This window comes from Cyprinus carpio, chromosome A25 (genome assembly GCF_018340385.1).
Source record: "Cyprinus carpio isolate SPL01 chromosome A25, ASM1834038v1, whole genome shotgun sequence".
Taxonomy (NCBI): Eukaryota; Metazoa; Chordata; class Actinopteri; order Cypriniformes; family Cyprinidae; genus Cyprinus; species Cyprinus carpio.
Genome location: NC_056596.1, coordinates 6,360,008 through 6,387,050, shown reverse-complemented (window position 1 = coordinate 6,387,050; position 27,043 = coordinate 6,360,008). Strand labels below are relative to the sequence as shown.

General features: G+C 34.0%; 1 protein-coding gene across 1 annotated transcript in view; it reads right to left on the bottom strand.

The window, feature by feature from the left end:
- The window catches only part of LOC122135674 (cytosolic carboxypeptidase 4-like), a 139,755-nt gene that overhangs the window by 64,677 nt on the left and 48,035 nt on the right, over positions 1 to 27,043 (bottom strand). The window contains exons 13-19 of the mRNA XM_042715913.1: positions 23,492 to 23,575; positions 23,175 to 23,267; positions 22,550 to 22,698; positions 19,461 to 19,548; positions 19,177 to 19,306; positions 18,533 to 18,686; positions 4,793 to 4,973 (exon numbers count right to left, since the gene is read on the bottom strand). Coding sequence (XP_042571847.1) covers positions 4,793 to 4,973; positions 18,533 to 18,686; positions 19,177 to 19,306; positions 19,461 to 19,548; positions 22,550 to 22,698; positions 23,175 to 23,267; positions 23,492 to 23,575 — 879 coding nt within the window. The remainder of the gene's footprint in view (positions 1 to 4,792; positions 4,974 to 18,532; positions 18,687 to 19,176; positions 19,307 to 19,460; positions 19,549 to 22,549; positions 22,699 to 23,174; positions 23,268 to 23,491; positions 23,576 to 27,043) is intronic.

Sequence of the window (27,043 nt, the reverse complement as noted above, 5' to 3'; positions counted from 1 at the left end):
ACATCAGACCCCTTGACCTACATTATGGATATTTCCCTTTGAAATTTCTGAAGTCTGTGGTGAATTTGATGGAAGCAAATGTGACCTTTTCGCACATTGTCATTTCCATTTCAAAGGGCTTGCAACACCACTGTATTTATATCTATGCAATACTGCATTACCATATAAATGAAACTGACGGAAGTACCATATTTAGAAGATGTCCAATCTTAAAAGTGAGCTCTGCCGCTTTCCAAGTGTGCGGTGGACTTTATGGAGGTGCATTTGTGAATTCTGTTGCGAAACTTTCAGCTTTTGAACACTCTAACAGTAAGAAATTGAATAAAACTACAAGGTTATTTATCTAAATACACAATGTATACATTAATGTTGCTTTCTGACTGCAGCTACATCACTTTCAATGTCGACAGACCTAGCGTCTGTGTTATTGAGGATGTGAGATCAGCGCTAAAGGCATCAAGCACTCTCCCACGTACCTCAGACCTGTCACCAAGCAACAAGCTGCCCTGAAACTGTTAATAAAGGCCCCCCACACAGGAAGTAATACCCTGAAGGTGAATTTGCACTTTGCTGAAGTGAAACCTTAATTTGTCACAGTAATTTGTGTAGGCTTATGGGAAAACAAATACTGAATGGGTTTAAATAGAGTGTGGGATTGTATTGGTGGACATGTGTTGTGAAACTTAAAGGGATAGGTTAACCCAAAAATGAAAATTAATTTACTCACACTCATGTCATTCCAAACCTGTATGACAAACCTGTATTTCTTCAGCTAAAACAAAATATATAAAAATAATAATGATAATAAAAAAGACAGTTTGAAGAATATGCCAACTGTTTTTGTCTATACAGTGAAAGTCAAAGGGTCCAAAACAACAACAAATTGGACCCTATTGATTTTCAGTGCGGGAGCAAAAATAAAATATATCTTGTTTTCCACAAAAGAAAGTCATACAGGTTTGGGAACAATGCAAGCATTAGTAAATTATCAAAGACATTTTCATTTTTAGTGAATGAACCTTTTAAGAGCTTAGAACTGTGATTATAACTATTTAGATTCAAATCTCAATTCCACTTCCGTTAAAAACATCAAACCAGAATCATGGATTAAATCAAAATCTGGATCAGAATTAGGATATCTGTGTGTGTATTTATATTGGATTAAATCAAAGTGTGTGTGTGTGTGTGTGTGTGTGTGTGTGTGTGTGTGGTGTGTGTGTTTTGCGATTTTAAAGGTCATGTGTGTGTGTGTGTGTGTGTGTGTGTGTTTTAAAAACTGACAAAAAAAAATAATGCAATAAAATAAATAATTGTATTTCATAAATGCATATCTCATAATAAATAAAAATGAAATTCTATTCAAAAACAGTGTGGAAAAATGAATTATGCCACCTGATCCGTACATAAATTTTATATATATATATATATATATATAAAAAAATTTTATATATATATTATTATAACTTAAAAATAATAGTTTTCTATTTGAATATACTTAAAAAAAAAATTTTTATTCCTGTGATGCAAAGCTGAATTTTCAGCATCATTACTCCAGCCTTCAGCGTCACATGTAACATCCAGTCTATCACATGATCATTTAGAAATCATTCTAATATTCTGATTTATTATGAGTGTTGGAAACTGTTCTGCTGTCTAAAATATTTGATGAATAAAAGGTTAAAAAGAACTGCATTTATTCAAAATAAAAATAAAAAATCTAATAATATATATTCTAATAATATATTTTCTATATCACTTTTTATCAATTTAACACATCCTTGCTGAATAAAACTATTGATTTTATTTTAAAAAAAAAGAAAGAAAAAAATTGCTGACCCCAAATTACTGACTAGTAGTGTAAATTATATATTACAATAGATATATATATATATATATATATATATATATATATATATATTAAAAACATAGCTTCTTTTTTTTTTTTTTTTTACTTTTTATTCATCAAAGTATCCTAAAAAAGTATCACATGTTCTGAAAAAAATATTAAGCAGCAGAACTGTTTCCAACTTTGATAATGAATCATCATATTAGAATGATTTCTAAAGGATCGTGTGATAATGATCCTAAAAATTCAGCTTTGCATCACAGAAATAAATGATAATTTAAAGTATAATAAATTTAAAAACAATTATTTTAAATTGTAATAATATATCACAATATTACATTTTTTTCTGGTACTTTTTGATCAAATAAATGCAGGCTTGATGAGCAGAAGAAACTTCTTTCAAAAACATTAAAAATAGTAATGTTTCCAAACTTTTGACCTGTACTGTATATATATATAAATAATCAAAATAAAACTTAAAGTACCACCTTTATACAAAAGTCCTCAAACAATGCTCCTCAACAAACAACACTTTCCAAGATCAAGCAACAAATTATGAGCAAAAATGCCAGAATTACAGCAGAAGGATGAGTAAATGACAGAATCAGATTTTGTTTTTAGTAAATTATCATTTTAAGAGCTTGGAACTGTGATTACACATCACCAACACATCAACACAGATCAAGCCTTGATCTCACTTACAATATATTCCTATGCCCATAAATAACACAAAGTTCACAAAAACCAATCTGGTTATTGCACAGTTTCACACTTGGAGCCTATAACTTGAGGAGATCATGTCTTTATCATCCACACACTTTTTATGAGGTCACTGGAGGAATAAATCCTTGCTCAGATGAATAGAGCGAGTCTCCTTTAACTTGCTGCCCACTACACCTCCATTCTCTGAGCATCCTCTCTAATACAGTTAGCATGCCTGATCAATAGCGCAGCATACAGAAGCTCCTGTACTGGTGATAAGGAGGAGGCCACGCAATGGAAGAGACCCCGCTCTCTTGGCAAATAAATCAGGTCACCCTCAGTTGTGAGGAATCTGTGAGGAGAATCGATCATTCCCTGACTGTGAATAGAGTGTTGATAAGCCGGAAGGAGAGCTCTTAAATAGGGATGGCCACAGAGTTGACCTCTGTATTGGTTTTACACATGTAAATACTATCTAGCTGGGAACAGCAAGGGAGATATGGCGATATCTGGTAGATTAAAACATGCTGGCATTTGTCTTTTTCATTTCAGCACTCAATTCCAAGGGCAAAAAGGTGACTGCCTTAATGTGTGCAGCTCTGTTGGACAAGATGGTGACTGAACTTTCAGACAGGAAGAAATAGCCTGCTTACAGATGCCTAAAGCAATCATGAATCGTGGCAAACGCAGGGACCTGCTACACTGAGATTACGGCGAGAGGTCATTTATAACCTGCAGAATATGATGGAAAGATTTTTTAAAACAGTATGGTGTGACCTGGCATTGTGAAAAGGGATATCAATCAATTGCTCTATCGATCTATCTAGATAAAGATAAAAAATATTCACAATTGTCATAATTTCTTAATCTTGCTGCTATGACAGAACACATTCTTTCATTCAATACTGATTTTTGATATATACTTGTGTAAGTGGTGTAACGGTAAGTGCAGCTGCTTTGTTTGCAGCGGTATCCAAGGAAATTCTATATTGCTGCTGTTCCATAAGCACCACCTGCTGTAAGAGCATAAATTTGCATTTATCATTCAGTCCGTCTTATATAGCACAATTTCACAAATCTAAAGTCATACCATTCTATTTTTTGCACTTTAAATCTTGAAATTATACAGTCTCAAATCAAAAACAGCTGCTTATGCTAAATGTATGTAGCACTACTCTCTGTTCAAAATAAATGAAAACATACATTTCCAGTTGTTTGTAACTAATTTATATCGTGACACTGAAACTGAGGTTTGTGTATGTGCTGTGATTTGTGTGTTATGTTTAATCATTATTTTCTGTTTGTTTATAATAACAATACATAAAAACAATAATAAGTTACCTAAATCAGTCAACCATTAAAAATATACTGTTGATCAAACCATCAAACCAAGAATCAGTATCATAGACTAACTTAAGATTAAGATAAAACTGGACATCAAATATTACATTTTGTTTAATTTTGTCTGAGATATCCATTTGATTGTGATAGATAGATAGATGATAGATAGATAGATAGATAGATAGATAGATAGATAGATAGATAGATAGATAGATAGATAGATAGATAGATAGATAGATAGATAGATAGATAGATAGATAGATAGATAGATAGATAGATAATGCTCCCTGTTCTATACAGAAATTCCATAAAACTGGATGCTCCTACCATAGAAGTAAATCAAATTTACAGCACAACCTTCATACAAACATATGTGACCCTGGACCACAAAACCAGTCCATAAAACTGGATGCTCCTACCATAAAAAATCAAAATATTGAGAAAAATCGCCTTTTAAAGTTGTCCAAATGAAGTTCTTAGCCATGCATATTACTAATCAAAAATTAAGTTCTAATATATTTACAGTAGGAAATTTTCAAAATATTTTCATGAAGCATGATCTTTACTTAATATACTAATGATTTTTGGCATAAAAGAAAATTCAATAATTTTGACCCATACAATGTATTTTTGGCTATTGTTACAAATATACCCCAGGGACTTAAGACTGGTTTTGTGGTCCAGGGTCACAAATGTTCCTCGATCAGGGTCCCTTACCAAGGTCAAATAACACAGAATGAGCAAAGGTGCCAAAGACACACCATGTATTCTTGCATTCAAAAACTGTGCAACAAAACAGAGGACAAAGATCTTGTATTTTTTCTAAATTCAATGTTTTGAAAGTAATAAATGTAGTCATTCGCACACTGTGCGTGTGTGTGTGTGCGTGTATACAGTACATACTTGCCATTAATGACCCCGTCAGGGTTGAGCATGGGGATGATTTTGAAGATGTAGGCCTCTCTCAAGCTCTCGGCTAAAGGATCACTGCTGCACAGGAACTCCAGTGTGCCCTTCAGTACCCAGCTGGCATTACTCTCTCCTGGATGAACCCTTGCTGTCAGCACCACACATGGCCGGTTACCTAAAAGAAACATGAACATGAGAAAAAAGGTTTTAATTTATAAACATTTTGCTTTACCATACATTTATGTATTTAATACCTGTAAAAGGTAACCTGTGGCATTTAGTGAGTAGCTTGTATTGTGGATTGCTCATCTTTTAAACAGGAGAAAGCCCCCAAATCAGTATGACACTTTGCTGTCACAATATTACACAGCAATTACTGCGCGTCAAATTTTCGGGAGACGTCTCCCTTGACTCGTTTCATCTGAACGGGAAAATTACATCACCTTGCTTAGCAAGTTTACAAAGCCAAAAGAGATGGACAAAGCTTATCAAAAACACATTAACATTTAATTTAGCTTGACTATTATGGCCCTGGCTGACGCCCCACAAAAGACAGCAGAAGGGGCGACTAATTTGTGTGATTCTGGTATTGATGATTTCATAATGAGTTTCTGCATGGCCTCTGTTTATGAGCTCTTTCACCGGCTCCGTTTCATTTTCTGTATTTAATTGAATCTGAATACGTCCATGCAATTAGGCTGGAGTGATGATTTTTTTTTTCTTTTTCTTTTTTTGAGTCGTAAAATGAGATTGAGCCATTATTACTGCCTTTTGCCATAATAATGAATGGCATACATTCATCGTGAATAGCAAGTGACCTACGATTTTGCATTCAGCTTAAGGGTCAATGAGAAGTAAGGATAGTCAAAGACGATGAAAAGAAAATTCTTTTGAAATTAGAAATCTGCATCTATGTCAGTTTAACACCTTATAGAAAAACTTTTGTAATCATTTGTAAGAGAAGTTTATAATGGCTTTAAAAATTTACATAATTTCCTTTTCAAAAATATTTGATAATATTACGTTTTTTTTTTTTTTTGCTTATTATTTTTTATGAATATCAAAGTTCATACAAAGTAATTTAATTTAACAGGCAATAAAAAGATTATTACGTTTTGACAGTTTTTTTTTCTTTTACTTTAAGCCCCAATAAAACAGTACTCAAATAAATGTTAAATATTTTTTGTTCATGTAACACAATATAACATAATATATGTTTTTGCACTTTGCCACAGTGGATTACAGATATATATAAACACAAGTTAATCATGTTCCTAGATCCAAACAAACATTCAATAAAAATAAAAATGGATGCTTAATATATTGGTATTTATAAATGGCATATAATGGTATAAATAAACATAAAATTATAGATGAGATTTAATATTTATTTATACAATATCAGTTTGTTTATAGATTATTATCGCATACTATTATATAACATATAAAATATAATTTTTATTATATAATGTTTTTTATTAGGGCTGTCAGTCAATTAAAAATTTTAATCGAGTTAATTACATGGTGGCGATTAATTAATCTAATAAATCAAATTAAATTTGGCTGTGAAAATAACCCCAAAAGCCATTATTGTGTTAAATTAGAAAAATATCAAGTAGATATTAAAAAAAAAGTCTTTAGTAAGAAATATTTTATCTGAATCAACATAAAATGAATGACACAAATGGTTAGGCTACAACAGTCTAACAAACTATGGAAAATAGTTTGGAACAAAAAAAAAAATTAATAAGAAAAGATCATTTGAGAAACATCTCAGTATTCTTTGTTCGTACCATGAAAATCATTGGTAACCAAATCAGCTTGGTTCCAAACATTCTTCATTATTTTCGTTTATGTTCCATAAAAGAAAGTAAGTGATACAGATTTGAAACGACATGAGGGTGTGTAAATGATGACAGAATTTTTCTTTTTAGGTGAACTTTCACTTATTACTATTATTATTATTGTTGTTGTTTTTTTATGAATGATATTCTAAATAAGAAATTAAAACTGCCATGCGGGTGGCAGTAAATGGGGCATTAATTACGTTAAAATGTTTTAATTGAGTTATTTTCCCTAACTAATTAATTAAATGCACTAAAATGATAGCCCTTATTTTTATATAATATATTTAAAAAAAAAATTATGTAGATAATGTCACATTATTGACACTTACACAACAACACATGTAAGTTGATTGAGGATCATGATGCAGTTTCAGTGCTGAAAATAACTATACCATACTAAAACAATACTGAAAAAGAACACTGCTCCAGCTCTGCAAAAAAATAAATAAATAAATAAATAAAACTCTGAGAAGAGAGAGAGGCGAGAGAGAGAGATAATTTAAATTCTAATTCAAGTCGGAATCAGAGACTTGCGATGCGTTCAGCTGATCTGATGAAGTCCTGCCTGCAAACCCTCTGTCCTCTCCACTTAAACTCTCCCTCCACCTGCCCTTGATCTCTGCGTACACTTGAATCCCTGCACATTCAAGCACATTGAAGAGGAAGTAGTGGCCTAATGGTTAGAGAGTTTGACTCCTAACCCTAAGGGTGGGTTCGAGTCTCGGGCCGGCAATACCACGACTGTGGTTACATTTGGATAGGTGCCACAAACCCCCAACTGCTCCCAGGGCGCCGCAGCATAAATGGCTGCCCACTGCTCCGGGTGTGTGTTTACGGTGTGTGTGTGTTCACTGCTGTGTGTGTGTTCACTATGGATGGGTTAAATGCAGAGCACGAATTCTGAGTTTGGGTCACCATACTTGATTGTATGTCACATCACTTTCACTTTCTTTTTTCACATTCATTTGTCACTACCCCATCTTACCAGTAAAAGGACGTTTTTGTGCAATAAACCACTTTGTTTCCTCTATTCTACATCCTACAGCAATCTGCACTTCACAAATAAGCTGAAGGAGCTATTTTTATCCGTCTGTGAAAAGAAACCTCCACATATCCATTCCATGTGTATTTCTGCCTTGATCCCATTTAAACGTTTACATCATTAAAAGCCCAATAAAATATATGTTGCTTGCCACACACGCAAAGTGAGTGTACAAAGACGTGGGAGTGCTTCGTGAAGCTACGAGAGAATGGAGTCTTTCGTTAGATCTCTTTGCCGATACCACACAAGTCAGTCTTCCCACGCTCCCAGTGGGAAGAGTACAGCCCAATCCTTTAAGAGCCGGGCTTTCACTCCATGTACGGAGGAGTCTTTGGCACACAGTCGACTTCAACCCAAACAGTATACAGACAAAGAGCAAGAGAAGTGAAAACAGAAATTATAAAGGAAAGAGGAAGATGAGAGGGCAAAAAAAACTCCTTTTTGTGCCTTTGTCTCTCCTGTTGTTTCACGGCTATCTAAGCAAACTTACCTCCCACTGACATTGCCTAAAAACATGCTGGTCTATCTCTTTCCTATGTGTGTGTGCGTACGTGCTCGCTTCTGAATGTGTGGTGTGTGTGTCAGGGTTTAAATAGCCAGGTTTATGTGCCTCTGTTGAACGGCACTTAAGACGTTCAAAGGAAAGGCTTTTGAAAGTGGGGCTTATAATACTGCACATTATGAAGAGAAAAAATACACGTTTCATGGGTTCCTTGAGTGTAGTCAATTTCCATAAAGATCCGCTGGAGTATGAAATGTTTCCCAATCCTCCGATTTATAAGAAGGTGCGAGTGGCATTCTTAGACTTAGACACAGACCTAGACCTATACTCTAACACTTTTCTTGATTATCAACAGTAACAAAGACATTTGCTAATATTACACACTTTAAAATGCACATAGACATAGACCGTAGACTTAGGCTCTGATTTTGAACTCTAACACTTTTCTTGATTATCAACAATACAACACAATTTAAGACCCAGATTCAGGCAGTATTACACTATACTTATACTGTCTAGGCCTATGAATATATATTATTTGCAGACCCAGATTCAGATATGTATAATATATATATTACCAATATATTGCTATATATATTGGATATATGACTTAGTTCTAAATATATATAGACCTATACTTATCAATCTGAGTTTTACACATTTATACAACATCTGCAATTCAGCATAAAACTAGACATAGATCCAGACATAGAGTCTGAGTTTTACACCCAGCAAGCAAACTAGACCCAGATGTCTTAGATCCAGACATAGACACAGAGACTTACTGATTTACAAATTCAAGTTAGTTTTACACATTGTAAAAGGTCTGAAAATGTATAACCAGATTTAGACCCAGACTTAGACCATGATTTATGAAATGAAGTTAGTTTTACACATTTTAAAACTTCTGCAGACATACCAGACCTAGACCCAGACTTACACCCTGATTTATGAAATTTAAGTTTTAATTCTATATTAGGGTCCACACCAGAGGATGATATCGTCTGCTTATTCTAAATGCATGTTCGTCTGCCACTTTAAATTCTTGAGCTCGTTGTAGCAGGACTGATTCTGATTGGCTGTCAATGTTTTTATTGTTCATCAGCTGGAAAAAATTTGAAAGTGATTCTAATGATATCGTTTCTCTGTCCCTTTATCATTATAGCTGCTATGCTCTGCTATTCTTTAACATTGAGAACAATTTTTAGAACTGTATCTTTATTGTTATCTTTTCTATATCTATATCTTGTTATATTTTTCTATATCTGTTATCGTCGTTGGTGTGAACAGGCCTTTACACCCTGATTTATAAAATTAAGTTCATTTTACAGATTTCAAAATGTCTGGAGATGTACAACCAGATTTAGAATCAGACTTACACCCTGACTTATAAAATTAAGTTAGTGAGATTTCAAAATGTCTGGAGATGTACAACCAGATTTAGAATCAGACTTACACCCTGACTTATAAAATTAAGTTAGACCCCGACTTAATAATTAAGTTAAAAATGACATAAAACCAGATCCAGACATAGATGCAGATGTAGAACTAGACATAGGCCCAGACTTATAAAACTAAGGCCCGGTTTCACAAACATTGCTTATCTTAAACCAGGACTAGGCTTAAGATATTTAAGCAACTTTTACAAAAATGCCATAGAAGAAAACATTACAGGTGTGCATCTTGACACAGAACAATGACACTGACATATTTTAAGATATGGTAGAGCAAGATACTGTATTTTCAGTTGAGACAGCTCCAAAATGCATTTTAGTCTGGGACTAGCTTAAGATTTTCTGTGAAACCGGAGGTATTTTTCGCACAATTTAAAATTCTTGCAGATGCACAACCAGACTTAGAACCCAACATAGACACAAACAAAAATTAAGTTAGTTTTACATTCAAATGTCTGCAAGCATAAAACCAAATTTAGACCCAGACTTACATCCTGACTTACAATATTTATTCAGTTTTACACCTTTTTAAATGTCTTCAGATGTACAACCAGACTTAGACCCAAACACATTACATGCATTAAAATGTCTGCAGACACAGACCCAGACTTAAACTCAGCAGCTTAACTAATGATTTACTAGGCACTGCAGCACTTAAATTAAGCTGAGTGTAGTATTACACACTTTAAAATGCCAGCAGAACCAGACATAGTCTAGGTTTATGTCTACATCTAGGTCTTGTACTAAGCCTAGGACTAAGCCACAGGTTGGAGGCTTTCTAACACAGAGAAACAAATTAGGCTGGTAATGTTATACTTTAAATTGTCCTAAACCATGCCTAATCTTAAACATAGACTCCAGCACTGAGTATCAATAAAGTAACAAACTAAGTTGCTAGAATTAAACACTTTTAAATCTCTCCAAACAAATGTTCATATATTTCTGCCAGATATAATAAATTTTGTTCAAATGCGGGATACATTTTTAATCATCAGTACAACATGCTTACACACTCTTCACTCACACACGCCCAAGGAGAAAAAGTCTCCGCCTCTTGATTGTAAAGTACAAAGGCAGCCCTAAGCTATCAAAACCAATCTCTGTAATCCTTTCCTGTATATGCAAATCAGGTCCAATTAGAACATATCAGACTTGTCCATTTGTAATCATGAGATGAATTTGCCCTGCAAAGCTTATGAAAATGCAGCTTTTAATTTAGCCTATTATTAATTAAAAGTGTTTCATAGGAGTCTCGCTCATGCTCATTTCTTGGGTTGTTAATTATCGAGCGTAATCCTGTTCAGTGTGACGGTTTTGCCAAAAGCAATCTGCAGGGAGACACTTTCTGTGACAAGAGGATTCACTGTTATATGTGTCCGTGTGAATTATTATTTTTTTTTTATGAATGGGGTCATCCTATTTTTACAATGAGGTCATCTGTATTTTACAACTACATTCTCTGGTTTTATAACTGCATCTTTCATTTAGACTCATAATCTTGATTTTATGAGTACAGATTTATTCTTGTTACGCATGATTTCAACACAGTCATAACAATAGAGTTGGGCTGTTAAGTAAATTATTGAAGATCAAAAATTTTTACAGTAATTCAGTTGTCTTTAAAACTAAATGATATTCTAAATATATTGTCTAAAATAATATATGCAAACTGATACATGATGAATACCAAATTAAATTTTTTATTTTATATTTTAATTTTAATAAATATATTATTATTAAAATATCAATGATACACAATTAAAATTCTATATTAAATAAAAATGTAATATCTCCTTCTGTCTAAAATAAAACGACAGGCTAATATTTACAAATGGCACATGAAAATGGCAGGGTTCAGAGATCCTCCAGCAGCATTTCAGTTAAAAAAAAAAGGTGTAACAGTGAAGTCATCATTTTCACATACCGTAGCCCAGTTTCTGGATTCCGTGCAGTGGACTGCGGGTGAAATGGGGGTTATGATGTCTATTTGAAGAGACTGTGTGAACATGAAGGACAGAGCGACAGCACAGATTGCGATATTAAAAGAGAGAGGAAGAAAGAAACATGTAGGCTGCAGGATGCATGCCAATGGAGGACAGACTCTGTTAATGCAGAGTCAAACGCAAGCAGAAAGGTATTACAAATAGGATTTATCATTGACTGTCAGCAGAAGGCATGGGCAATGTGACTAACAGATAAGAACCCTGTATTTCTGTTTAACACGCTCAAAGGGCTTTTCTAAATTGACGACAGGAAAACATAGCATTATTTTTCACAGCCCAGTCAAATAAATGTATATGTAATTATATAATTGTGTCATGCTTTTTTTTTTTGCAACATGATGAGTTGTTTTTGAGTCAAGTAAGGTCAAAATAATACATTCAATATTACACATATATACAGTATATATATATATATATATATATATATATATATATATATGTGTGTGTATATTATGTATATATGTGTATATAGTATGTGTGTGTGTGTGTAATGTAATATTGAATGTATTATTTTATTAGTAGTAGTATTAATAATAATAATAATAATTTTATGCTAAATGCATACATGTAGCCTATTATTATTATTATTATTTATAGTTAAAATGTTTAACAGAAAATTATACTTTACGAATTTCCTAGATTTAATTATGCTATTTTTTTTTCTTAATTATTTATTACTGGATTTAATTTAATTAAATTTTTACAATTTCCGGATATTTCCAGGGTTTTTTCAGGGTAATATAAAAATGTTCCTTAATATAAAAAAAGTTGAATTTCTTGTATAGTACACAAAATGTCTCAAATACATAATTCTACAAAATTATAACCTGTCTGTTTAGTGATATATACCTCAAGGCAACGCACACAAATAACAGCCAACTAAAACTGTTTTATTTATATAACGTGACATCTTTGTTACTTAAAGACAGCTGCAAGACATTTTCACTCTTGCTTTTGTAAGGAATAACATAAAAGTGTAAACGTAAAGTAAGCTGGTGTTGTTTACAGGTACAGCTAATCAAAGGGATTTGTTTAATTAGAAGTCTGTGAGAGCTATGCAAATACCAACTGCAAATTAAGCCGTTAAGTTCATCCGGTTGAATCCCTGCCACTTTAATCCATGTGGTTCTGTTGGTCAGCTGCACAACTTTAATACTAAACAAAAGCTGTCACGGCTCGTCTGATGCGTCACGTTAACAAGTCCTCATTCCACAACGATGTCCAGTCACTTTCTCTCTTATACTCACAGAAACAAGCCGTGACCCGCACCACCTCATAATCACCAATGGCTTATAAAAGCGGCTTAACTTGTTTGTGGTGATTGATGTGGGGCACCATGATTACAATTAATCATATCAGAGACCTTTAATTCAATAATGCAGCGGACGGGAGTTCGCACAAGGCCCGCATCCAAGATAAATTGTAAAGTGATTATGAAAATCCCGCTATGTGTAAAGGCAAAGCTCATGTGCTAAACCCCCATGTGCTAATTAAGGTGTAATCCTCCAACAGGCAAATGCCAGAGTTTGTTGCCGCATTTTGCCACAGGTTGCCGCCATATGTGTACAGTTCACATGGACATGGACATGTACATGGATGGATGGATGGATAGACAAATAAACAAATCAGATCAGAACCCTAGAAAGATAGAACAAACAAAAGAATGAACAAATGAATGGAATATAGATTGACAGAAACAAATGGTAGATAGAACGAAAGATATACAGAATGAACAATCGATAGATAGAACAATATACTGAGAAAGAAAAGATAGTTTTTTTAGCTATTTATTATAAAAGCATTTCACTCAAATGTATATGAGGGATACAAAAGGCCCCACCTTGTGGAACAAACATAATCCTATCTGAAATCAATTCATCTACTAGCAAGTCTGATTTACTGATACAGGCTCTTTCCTGTTGGAGGAGGTTTTTTTGCACGGATGTTCAGATTAATGAAATGCACTGTGATGTTTCGGCATGGTGTCAGCTGGGACGACGCACTCTGCAGGAAGACGACAGATGGATGAGGTGCCATGCATGTGTGAGCGTGTGTGTTTCGGGCTTGATGTTTACACATAGCCATGTGAATCTCGCTGGATGCTGTTGACTGCTGCAGCGGCTGTCACAACACTACTGTGTGTCAACTGATGGGAAAACCAGTTTCTTCAGATTTGGTAGGCTATACATATTTAGTCAGAACTATATTAGAACTAATTTCTACTTAATAAGTGAATTTAAGAAGTATTTTAATTTACATGTTCAAATGAATACTATACATTGATATAAATATCATACCAACATTCGGATGTTCTGGCCTCTTATAAGATACAGCTTACTTGTTTGGTTTTATTATCCAAATTGAATAATGTTCAATTTTACTAAAATACATTTTACAATAAATTTGAAAACAGTATTCTATTCAGATTGCATTGTATTTGATGTTGTGTTGCAATAATGTGTTATGAGTCTCAAAAATAAGAAATATAGTCACAGTAAGATGTAAAGTCACAATTATGGAAAAAGTCGTAATTACGAGAAATAATGTTACATTTTTGAGAAATAAAGTCACACTTAGAAAAAAAAAGTCACAATTGCAAGTAATGTTACAATTGTGAGATATAAAAAACACTGAAAAAAATAGTTGCAATTGCGAGAAATAATAATACAATATAAAAAAAATCGCACTTTGAGTAAAAAAGGTTGCAAGAAATAATTATGAGATGTAAAATCAAGCGTTAAGAAAAAGTCACAACTGGGAAGAATGTTACAATTGTAAGATGGGATGTTAAAATTTTGGGTTATTTTTTTATTTAATTTTGTATTGTTTTAGTTGATTGTTTTTTTGTTTTTATTTTATGATATTAAAGTTTGATTTGAGTAAAGTTTGTATTGAATTAGATTTTTCCCAAGCCGAACCAAGCCCAAACTGGCATCCATTTCTTTTTTCTTTTCTTTTCTTTTTCTTTTCTTTTTTTTTTTTACGATAAATGCAATAACGCAACATGTTCATTTTAAAAAGTAACTCCAACAATGTGTTTGATTCCATTACATTTTTTTCTTTTATAACTGCAGATATGCAGATCATTAGGATGTTAAAACAGCAAGACATCTGTTTGCTAAAAATAATTTAAAATTAACTAAGTCCCAATTAAAACAATTAAAACAGCGCCTGAGTTAAAATTATGGGAAGTCATTTCAATGACACTGATTTTATTAGTCATCAAAATTTTGAAATAAAGTCCATATGTGTGCTTTCATTATGTGATTGGATTATTCTAACATACACAAATGCACGCAAACACACAAAGTTCATGCATAGCGAATTTAAACACGCTAATAACTGACAGTCTTTGATCAACGGCACATCTTCCAAGTTAGCAAACAGGTCACTGTGTGAGACAGTCATTGGGAATTGTCAGCAGGTCACTTTGCAGTACGTCAGAGTGTCTTGGGAACTGTCAGCAGTCAGCCGATCGGAACGGGCCATCCCTCCACCCCCAAGCGAGCCAGATGCTTTGCGTCGGTCTATGGGGATCAAGCTACAGATGTCTCGCCTCCATATTCATCAGGAAATGAGGGTTTGGTGAGCACCGTGCTACCCAGTGGAAGTGGCCCACAGCTGGGTCAGCATGTCCCAGCATGTCCCTCTAGATCTTCCTTCAGTCTGAAACATCTATCTCTGCAGTTTCACCTGCAGCTGACAGTCACACCTGTCAGCACTAATCCAAGAGCGGGTGTGAGTACTGATCAAGATATGAACCCACCACTAAGTGCTTTGCTTCAAAAATATGCTAAGTGTGCTCTGTCACTACACAGGGGTGTTTAAGTGTCTGTTTACACCTGAATTTATCTAATAAAGGCAAAATGACAATCTATTATTGTATTTTTTCCAAAAAAAAAAAAAAAAAAAGTTTAGATGCTTTAGGTGCATTAAAAATACAAAAAAGCATCTACATATCGTACCGAAAATTTCCGGTACGGGTCTATCGGTTTGGTACGCATGTGTACCGAACAAATACATTGTTTTAACCACTGTAGGAGCGGAATGTCATTGGAAACCTCCAGTTTTATAAATTATAACTTTTGGTAAGAAACAAGTATCATCTTTCAAATTATGTCCATTTTATTCAGAAAATTTAAACAAATGCCATTTTGATGCGGCGCGACAGATCACTGTATAAATCATAATCTATCAATCAGTGTTTCGACCACGGAAAGACATCAGTAAAACGGCTTGTAAAAAAAAAATGTCACATAGCATTTAATTAACCTCAGGCAGGTCATTAGTGTCCACTGCTCGTTAGTGCGCTAGAGAAATGAAGTGCAGAAATATTAGACTTTATATTCATTATATTTTACTTTACCTGTTAGTGATGTCTTTATTATATAATGTTGAAATAAATGTTATGACACGAGATATGAAAGGCACTGTGTAAATGAATATTGCCTATTTTAACAACAAATAGAATTTTTATAATTTAGAAGTTAATTTAAAAACTACATTATGTGCAATTTACATCTTTGTATATTTTTTTTAAGTTCAGTGTTGCTTGTTATATTTAAAAAATAAATAGCAATTAACTTTAAGTTTGGACTCTGTTAACTCTAAACCTTAGTGTGCCATTTTACATTAGGCCTACTATAAGGTTAAAGCATATAAGCCTATGTAGATTTTTATCCCTAAGAAAATTGTAGTTATAACTGAGTTTATTTAAAGAAAGAGTAATTTGTTCAGTAAACCACTGTTTAATAATAATATTAAACAGTGCTGTACTGAAACTGTACTGAACCGTGACATCAAAACCGAGGTACGTCATGACTGTGTACTGTTACACCCCATATATATATATATATATATATATATGTTTATTTGTATTACTCTTATTACATTAAAAGAACACTTTTCACATGCTCAGAGTGCCTTGAAGACAATAAATAAAAATCATAGTAAAAATAAACAAAATGAATAAATCAATCTTCCTAAAAGAAAAGAAAAGAGAAAAGAAAAGAGAAAAGAAAAGAAAAGAAAAGGGCAAAAGAAAAGAAGGAGGAAAGAAAAGAGAAAAGAAAAGAAAAGAAAAGAAAAGAAAAGAAAAGAAAAGAAAAGAAAAGAAAATTGTATGGTTTAAGTATTTCATTTAAAAAAATATGTTCAGACGCTCTGAGTGCCTTAAAGACAACAAATACAGATCACAGAAAAATAACTAAATTAAATAAATATTACTTTATATTGATTTAATATTTGCCAATACAAAAAAGGAAATGTTTGGATCCTCAGAGGCAAATAAATAAATAAATAAATAATATTATGAATAAATAAATGTCTATTTCTATTATTTTTTCATTTCTCAATATCATTTCTATTTTTTATTGTCTTTTTGCCTTACATTAAAAGCTGTCTCATGAAAAATATCAATAATGATATTACGTTACTGGTTAAAGATGTTTGCCTTGGACTATAGACATGGGTAATATATTAAAGGGGTCATATGATGTGATTTACAAAATTTCCTTTCTCTGTGGAGTGTTACAAGCTCTTGGTGAATAAACAAGATCTGTGAAGTTGCAAAGACTGAAGTCTCAAATCCAAAGAGATATTCTTTATAAAAGTTGAGACTCGCCCCCACATCTCTACGTCAGTATGTGAGAAGATTTGCATAATTCCACCCAGATGTTCGCGCAAAGAAAGAAGGCGTACCTTTTATTCTCTTTGTAGTATTGTTGTTGCCGCCGCCACAATGTTGTATACACGCTGTGTGTTTCACTGTGAAAGCGAAACTACTTTGTTTGACCTTCCAAAAGAGGATGATATCCGCTTCGTCATGCCTGGGGCTGATCCATGCTGGTCTCTGAGGAAATACATCAACTTTGCACTGTGGATCGCCGAATCAGCTTTCACCGTGGACGATGCGGCGTTGAGTGAGTGTCGTCTTGACGAATGACGGCAAGCCCAAGGTACGCTCCTTCGTAGAATCCGCCTGCCGCACCGTTCTCAAGCCGCCCGCCTCTGCTCACTCTAGCTGACCGCGGCTCACTCTAGGCCTCCAGCCTCTGCTCACTCAGTACCACGGTGTGTGACGTTGTTTCGTTGAGAAAGCAAAACTACTTTGTTTTTGCCTTCCAAAAGAAAACACGACTAGAAATCATGTTTATATCATGTTTATAATGGGTTTTATGTTTATGTCTCGTCGCTCTGGCTGGACAGGGCATCACAATACGTTAAGAGGCGTAACATTTCCATCTCACAATTGAGGCATTCGGCCAATCACAACGCGCTGGATAGCTGGCCAATCACAGCACAGCTCGCTTTTCAGAGAGATGAGCCTTGTGAAAATCAACGCGTTTCAGAAGGCGGGCATAGAGAAGAAACAATAATGTACAGTATATGGAAAATGAAAGTTTTTTTAACCTTAAACCGCATAAACACCAAATAATGTTCCTTCTAGCAGCATCATATGACCCCTTTAAGTAAAAAGGGTTTTGATTTCATGTTGCCTTTGAAGCAACTACCAAAAAAACTTGAAACTGACTTCCTCTCAATCCATATGTGCTCTCCTTGTTCTTTTAACTTTTTGTCTTCTGGCATAACATGTGCTTCAGGTAGTGAGTCAAGCACTGTCATCCCATCTAACGGTGTCCTTCCCACATACACCCACCCAACCTGTAGCTCCTCAACTCCTCCTCTGACAGGAGGTGTCAAAGCTCAGATGCTCCGAGTGCCTTGAAGATCTGCCAGACTGTACGAGCACACACACTCATGAACACACACACACACTTTCACTGCTGAATACAAACCCAAAGCAGCATCAGACGTTCAGTTAACAGGTGCGTTGACACACAAGAGCATAAATCTGACTCATTGCGGGTTTTAGTGTCAGACTTACGCAGCTGGTGCAGATGTTTCCAGGCTCTGGAAGTGGGGCAGGCTGTGATCGTGACTAAGGAGCAGGAGTTTCCCGCCAGCGTATCGCAGAGGTTTTGTTGCCTGAAGAAAACTTTCCGTGTGTCTACAGACTTCTCCAGCATCTTCAAATGGGTCTAGAGAATATTGTAAGTACACTTGCTTTAGTCTTTGGACATTATGAGTAGCGATGCACCGAAATTTTGGTAACCAAAAATACATTTTTATATAGTTTTGGAGGGCCAAAATCATTGACCAAAATGTTGATGGTTTATTAGCGATGTTTAATTATACGTGAATAAGCTACAAATGTCAGCTGTGTGGATGCTATGGCTGATTTAACCATATTAATTCATCACCATATTAATTACTTGATTTTGATGAACCAAGATATTTTAGTCTGTTTCCAGTTGATGTACAGTATGAACAACGCTTACATACATCATTATCTGTAGTGTCTCTACCATCTAATAACTGCATTTTGCTTTGTTACTATTCATTATATTTCACTTAACCTAGTGCCTTAACATATCAGTTCAGCACCTAAATATCTCGATAGTATTGATTCTGGAGAAAAGTGTGACATCCTGGCCCTAATACTTGTATAAAGTGGGTCATGTCAAGCACCTGAAGGGTGGTGTAGGTATAAGGGTAGTGGTAGGCCAAGTAGCACACGTCATCTTCGTGATGAAAGGTCACTGTGAAGGTCAGTGTGTAAAAAGAACTTTTTTGACCTGTTCTAGGGCAGAAATGGTTCCTGTGTGTGTAAGTAAAAACAATTATTTGATGTTATTGATGTATTATGATTAATGAGTAGTATTCTTAGTGGAGGAAGTAGTGTAGTGTGGGGCAAAGAGAAATAATGTGAGGTTAAATGTAAAGACCTGAAGTGAAATAAGGAGGTGCGATACCTGTAATAGCAGATCTCAGAGCCTGTTCGCACCCAGTGTGGTCTGCCCTCCAACGCCTCCCTCACAGAATACAGAACAGGCTGCATGCCTGAAACATCCCACAATACAGTTATGAACATTCAGTCATTTAAAGGTCATTCTGTAATTGCTAAACATGCAGGTTGTTAGCTTTGGCACAATATCAATCACCAACACCAATAAAATGTATGTTTTTAGTATGGCAATGGCAAATTGCTTATAAAATATCATTCTTGGGACTACACTGAATTTAACAGGTTAAAATATACAATTTACAAAAAAGTTTAACATTTTAGAAAGAAATTAATAATTTTATTCAGCAAGAATGCATTAAATTGATCAAAACTGACAGTGAAGACATTTATTATATTACAAAAGATTTATATTTCAAATAAATACTGTTCAGATTTGAAACTAATAAAAAAATAAAATAAAAAAAATGTTTTTTGAGCACCAAATCAGCACATTAAAAATCAGCATAAGATTTCTGAAGGATAATGTGACACTAAAGACTGAAGCAACAGCTGCTGAAAATTCAGCTTTGCCATGACAGTAATAAATGACATTTTAAAATACAATAAAATGCAAAACCTTTGTTTGAAATTGTAATCAAATGTACAATATTATAGTTTTTCCTATATCTTTGATCAAATAAACGCAGCCTTGATTATTGAGGATAAGAGACTTCTTTCAATGTTTGGCTTGGTGGCAATAATGTTAAAAAAAAAACAAATCAGTATTGATTTATGAGAAGCAATGTTGATATAGGAGTATTTTTTATCCCATTGACAAACAGATTTTATTCATTTTACACAAAGTGACTAAGTTCAATTCAAAATACTTTAACAACATATATGAGGAAAGCTGAAATCCCCCAAACTCTCTATCAAGCTTGCAAATAAATAAATAATAAAACTGTTCTTTATCTAAAATGTCTAAATCTTTAGCTTTCAATAAAAAAGTAAGGACCTTCTTTTCTTAAAACCAATGAGATGAAGACTGCATTTCTCTAAAACACTAACACTGGTGGACAGACTTCCCTGAAATGCATTCATTAAGTCAGAGTGTTTTTTTTAATCTAAATATAATGTGGTCAGTAGTGGAGGTCTTATTTTTTATTATGAAGTAATAAAATGATTTCTTGGGGGCACGAGTCTCTTATAATACCCAGCTGCACACCAAAATGAGGAAAAGGCGGTCAAGGACCATTGAAAAGGCTTTATCGGGGAGGAAGTCAGAAATGCAGGAGCACTGTATTTTTCTGGGATATACGGCTAGTGTCAGATTTAAGAGCTGCTCGGGCCCACCGCTGTGTCTGAGAGCAATGTGAAGCTAAGATATGATTTAGCTGCTACCACTGTGGCATCTTCTTAAGCTGGGTGTGCTGGTGCCGGTGGGGAAATGTATTTCTTTTGAGAGAAGATGGTTATGTCAAAATCAATGCCATCTAAAACAAGTACTAAAACAGTACTAAATATGGATCTCATAGCCCTCGTGTAACAAACACATTATTTACACAAGCAGAACATTTTCCTGGATCAATATGGGGTGATCTGAGGTGATTATGTACCAAAAAAAAAAAAAAAAGTTATGAACCAGAATGTAACACTAAAATTTGGATTAAAGTATACAAAATACATATTTAAATACTTTGCTGTGTTATTTTAGTATTTTAAAGATACTACTATAGTTATTTTTTATTCATTTTTAATGTTGTATTTTCCATTTTAATTTTAGTTAAAATTTTTGTCATTATTGTTTTATTTTTTTTAAATATATCTATATAGTTTTTATTAGATTTTTTAACTATGTCTATTTTATTTCAGTTTTAGTTTTAGTTTAATTTAGTTTAATATATATATTTTTTTTTAAGTTTCAGTATTGTATCTGGTTGTCAAATTAAAAAGTACATTTTTTAATTTTACGCAAAATGCGATATGTAATCCGGGAGTACATTTTTATTTCTGCGATTCCGTCTTATTTGTTTATTAGGTCATGTTTTCTTCCACGCCAGTCTCCTTTCTTTGCAGAATGCAATATATCCGCTCAAACAATCACAGTGCACCATTCCACGCACTCTAGACAGTAATGGCGGCGCTCTGAATACACCCGGCATCCTAGTTTTCCTCATCTACTTTGTAATCATCAAACGGGCTGCATGATAAATCGCATGTGATTGTCATGCACATCTCGTCAGTAAAGCCAGTTCTGTGATAAATTTCCATTGCGTGCTTTCAGATGGAGCAGCATTTAATACACAGAGCCGTACATCACTGACAAGTTATGCAATATCCTGTTCATAATCGCAGATGAGTCGCATTCGATTATGAACTGATATTGCGTAGCTTGTCAGTGTAAGTTTTTTTTACTAATGCCATTAATGTTTTTGTTAATACAGCGTATAGCACTAGTCAACTAAATGAATGTAACATGGCAAAGATGAATCCACTTTTGGTAGCTAGTTGAATGTAAGGGAAATATCATTTTGGAATTTCTGTGGTTAATGTGATGTTGTTGTTCATGTTTGTTCATGATGAAATTTTCTTTTATTGTTGTAATTCATTTATAGCATTAACAAGATGACCTGTTGAATTCATTTTGGGAGCAGTGACTGATTGTATTTATTTTTAGTCCAGTACCTGTATGTAAGATTAGTATTGACCAAGTTCAGAGCCTGTCATATGTGGATCAACTTACTATGTTGTGTATTTTCAACAGTTTCAATATGAAAAATAACTTTTTTGTTGATTCAATGGAAAAAAAATAAAATAAATGTGTCATGGATTTATTGCATTTTGGGAAAAAATAATACAATTTATAATAAATCGTTGAAAATCAAAATCTAGATTTGAATTTTTTATGTTAGTATAACCTGAAGATGCTATGTGAAAGTTTGAAACAGAAAATAGTGGTTTTCATCTTTCCACTTTCTTGGTTAAAAAAAAAAAAAAAAAAAAAAAAATTCCTTACATTTTTACTCATTATATATATAGAGTAGACAATGTATAAAGCATAATGTCCTACTTGTGTAAATCACATGGCTTCATAGTTGTTGCTACTGTATGGCTTACCATAGTTATACTGGCTGTTTCCTTTCTCGCAATTGATGATGTTAAAACGATAAGGCACACCGGCCACCATGCCGCTGACTTCAAAATAGAACCACTGACAGTGTGCAGAGGAGTTGACATCAGCATTGAGAATCAAATCATATTCATGACTAAGAGAGAGTGCAAAAGAGAGACAGGAGAAAATCAGACAAAGTGGGTGTAAGAGACAATAGGAGAGAAGTAATGAGATCGAGAGAGAGAGAGAGAGAGAGAGGGAGAGAGAGAGAGACTGAGAAGCGTGTTACATAAATGACAGAGAAAAATCTCTCACTCCATCCCTATCTGTTGTTACGCCGCCACATTTCATTTGGGAAAATATAACGTCGGCTCTTTTATTTAAGCGCATCGGAAGTGCTCTGTAGACAGCGGTTTTGATTTGATCATGCATGCATTGACGAGACAAGCTTGCTGAAAGAGTGGAAATATAAGAAGGAGAGAGAGAGAGAGAGAGAGAGAGAGAGAGAGAGAATGTATGATTGTGAATGCACTACAAATGAGGCCCAAGGGCACTTGGCGAGCTGTCTGCAGTACATGTTTGCGTGTGTGTGCTTGTGTACGTGTACTGTATTGCAACGCAGAGTCTAACCTGCGGACTTGAATGGCTTTACGCAGGTTCCCGCTCTCAAATTTGGAGAAGAACTGAAGGGAACTGGGACACATATCGGAGAAACACTGTGGACTGAGAAAAAGAAAGAAAGACTTTTAATAAGATTTGAAGGCTGCACTGTGAAGATCTTTCACATTCTGGTTGCTACCGCAGTATCAATCCAGCTTGCCTGTGAAAGATCCATCAGAGGCACTTAATGGATTTAACTTATCAGTGTACCATCTAAATGGTTCACATGCCACTGAAGTGATGATCTAATGAAAATCCTTTATCAGGAAATAAAATAGCAGTGTTACCTGGGATCATCCATGTCAAAAACAACCTTGTTGATGATGTCCTCTGGACAGAAGTGACGCTTGATGTCTTCGAAAACCTTCTTTCTGGAACATTAGAAAATAAACAAATAAATAAAACCACCACTGAACCACAGCTTTGGTTTCCAAAAGTAGAACTCAATTTATAGATTTTTTTTTTTTTTACTTTATTTTTTAAAAAGTCTGTGTATATGCAGGACATTTCATAGTGTCACTTGATTTGTATTGCACAATTAAAACACATGTATCAACAACATCCATCACACCACTGTAAAACACAAAACAGTCAATGGTTAATAGAGCTGGGTAAAAAAGAAAAATCCATTTCTCGATTTTAATCGATTCTCATTTTTACAAAAAAATATTGATTCTTAAATACCAACAATCGATTAGTCTAGCCCTGGATGGCCGGTGTTCTGAAGAGTTTAGCTCCACACCTGAACCAGCTAATCAAGCTCTTACTAGTATACCTGAAACTTCCAGGCAGGTGTGTCAAGGCAAGTTGGAGCTAAACTCTGCAGGACACCGGCCCTCCAGCCCAGGACCGAGTTTGGTGACCCCTGTTTTACAGCATATAATATCATTTATTATATTATTATTATTATTATTATTATTATTATTATCATCATCATTTAAATAATAATTATTATTATATTATTATTATTATTATTATAATAATAATAATTAATTAAATAATAATAATTTAATAAATAAAAAAAATGTATGAGGTGGCAAGAGGGGGCTCACCAGCATGGGGTAAAAAGCACACAATATTGATACAAATACTTCAGCTAAAATAATGTTTTTTTAAATAATGTCTAAGTTTATTTTTGTTTAAAACAAAGTTTGTACTATTTTCTGCTTATTTTGAAAAATAAAGGATTTTTTTTTCAATAAATATACTGTCATTAAAATGTTAATATAAAAAAAAACATTTTAAAATACAGAAACAAAATTGTTTTAATAAGTAAAGATTCTAAAAGTACTGAAGGAGATCCAATAATAATTTAATATATATTTACAGTAGTAACAAATAATGTTATTTTATTATATGATATGATTAATATCATGTTTTTGAATATGATGGTTCCATTCTAAACATGGTGATTATCTCTAATATGGACACCCAACATAATATATGATATTTACCATCTGAATCTAACCATGTCATGTCAACAAATGGAAAAGTCAGCCATCTATTAATTATCATGTTAATTACTGTGGGCTTTTACCCCAAATACCATACTTTTACATATTCTTTCGTTATTTAAAAACTGTTACTTTAATTATCTTAAACAAAACAGGAAATCATAAATAATACCTTTGTCTCAAAATATATGAATTCATTTGAGCGATTCTCATTTGCTACTTAAATCTACATCATTTTAAAAAACATAAAATATTAGATAAAGCACAAGAATCAACTTTGCACTGCTGCGCGCAGTCGCGTTAAGGGTCAGACAAATATACACGTGCATCTTGAAAAGCGGATGGTTTGGAAAGTGCTACGCCATGTTTTTGTGCCATCTAGTGGTTTAGAAGAAAATAATATCAAATGTGCCTTTTTCCCCAGGGGCGCCTTTAGCCCTGTTGTACCCTATCCAAAATAAGCAATATCAAATTGAGTGACATCTCTAATATAATTAGGCAAACTATCCCAAAGTTTAGGTGTTTGAATCAAACATTTTTGGCCGTTTTTGCGCATATGTGTAAACACAAATCATTTTGAAAACGTTGTTGTGTATATGTAAAACTTTTTAAAAACGCAAGGGAAAAACGTTTCTGTTTTTGACTACATCGTTGTCGTGTAAACGTAGCCTAATAAGCAAAGCTATCAGCTATTCCAGTGTTACACGTATCTAGTGGTCTGGCAGACGTCTACATAAAGTGCTGATAATGGCGGGTCGTTCTCAACTCTGTTCAGATGATGCCATTTTCAAATCAAACCTATGGTGCCTCATCTTTTTTGCCCTGTATGATGGTAACAGGCTAATTTTCTTGGTTGTTTGTGTGCATTATTTCTTTGTCACAGATAAACAACAATAATGAGGCCTTTCTCCTGATGCAAATAAGCACAATGCAAAATGCAGGAGGGGAAAAACAATCTGTGTGGACGCTCCAATCCCGAGAGCAAATTTCAGATGATAATGGGGTTGAATGAATGAGCAAAAATAAAGTTAACAGTCCGCCGTGGCTGGCAATAAACCGGGAGCACTCTCATCAAAATGTTTACTTCATGGAAAGAACTATAAAACAATAAGACATAAACAAGCATTCTGTCCTTCATTAATGTTCAATTCTGAGCATAGAACATTACAAAGGGTAAGAAAAAAAATTATGATGAACCATTTTTGTGCAAATGTTATCAACATGACATGTCAGACATATGTTTTAAAGATGAACTTTTTCAAATGAACATTTTAGGACGTCAAATGCAAATGTTTCAGACTTATCTGAAGTCAATGTTGGAGTAAAATGCAATATGTGGAATTAAAACTGTCACTTTTTTTTTTCACTGGCTGTCTGGCACTTTCTTTTTAAAACACCGAAAGTGACTATTTTTGAGTTAAAATGACACCAATAGAACCCATATAAACTTATCTTACCCTTGAGCAAACACAATAAACTACAGAAATGACTGAAATAAATGTCTATTTCCTTTAATCTCTCCATTGCACATTGAAGAAAGTTTTTAGCAAAAACAAGTTTTCCGAAGGGGGCTACCATAATTAGATATAGATTTAAGGGCTTTTCCTCAATAGAAAAGAGTCTTTGGGTGTCTGTAGAGAAAAGCAACCAGCGAAAGCTGAACGACTCACTTAAGGCAAGAGAGTTTAACTCAGAGAGGAATAGTTTAATGGATTTCATTTGTACTTACAGTGAGTTTAATGACTCAGTGTCATCATTTGCATATGACAATGTGTAAGTAAGAAGAATAGGCCTTAAATTGCATCCACGTGATCTGATTTAGAGAAAAATCAGCTTATAAATGAAGTCCAATAACTGCATTGTTTTTTTGTTTTTTCTGGCAATCTCAGCATGCAAATGCAACACAAGCAGCTAAAAAGGTTGGAAACTGCTGCAATATGGAACACAGAATCTGTGCAAAACCCAAGACACAAAGTAAAGTACAAATTAAGGTGTCTTTGGGTAGGTTTTGAAAACGTCTTTATGGAATCAAACCGCTTTCAGATGTTTTTTCTTGTTGCAGTCTGTAATGGCACAGTTTTTACAAGCAACTAAACACCAGAGTAATTCTGCACCGCCATTCCCCAGATATGTCTCTCAAAGTGAATGTCTCTTTAAATCCTTTAATACTGAATATTAAATGTGATCAAAGGTGAACAGAGAGATCCTTGATGTTAAATCACGATTGTTATTGCAATGCAGTCAAATGTTATTTGATATAAATAATTAAATGCAACCATTCAATAGAAAACACTTTGCATGTTTTGTTACCCGTGACATTAGAGGTAAAATTCTAATATTTGGGCATAATTTCATCTGTCACTTGGTAATAAATCCACGGGAATA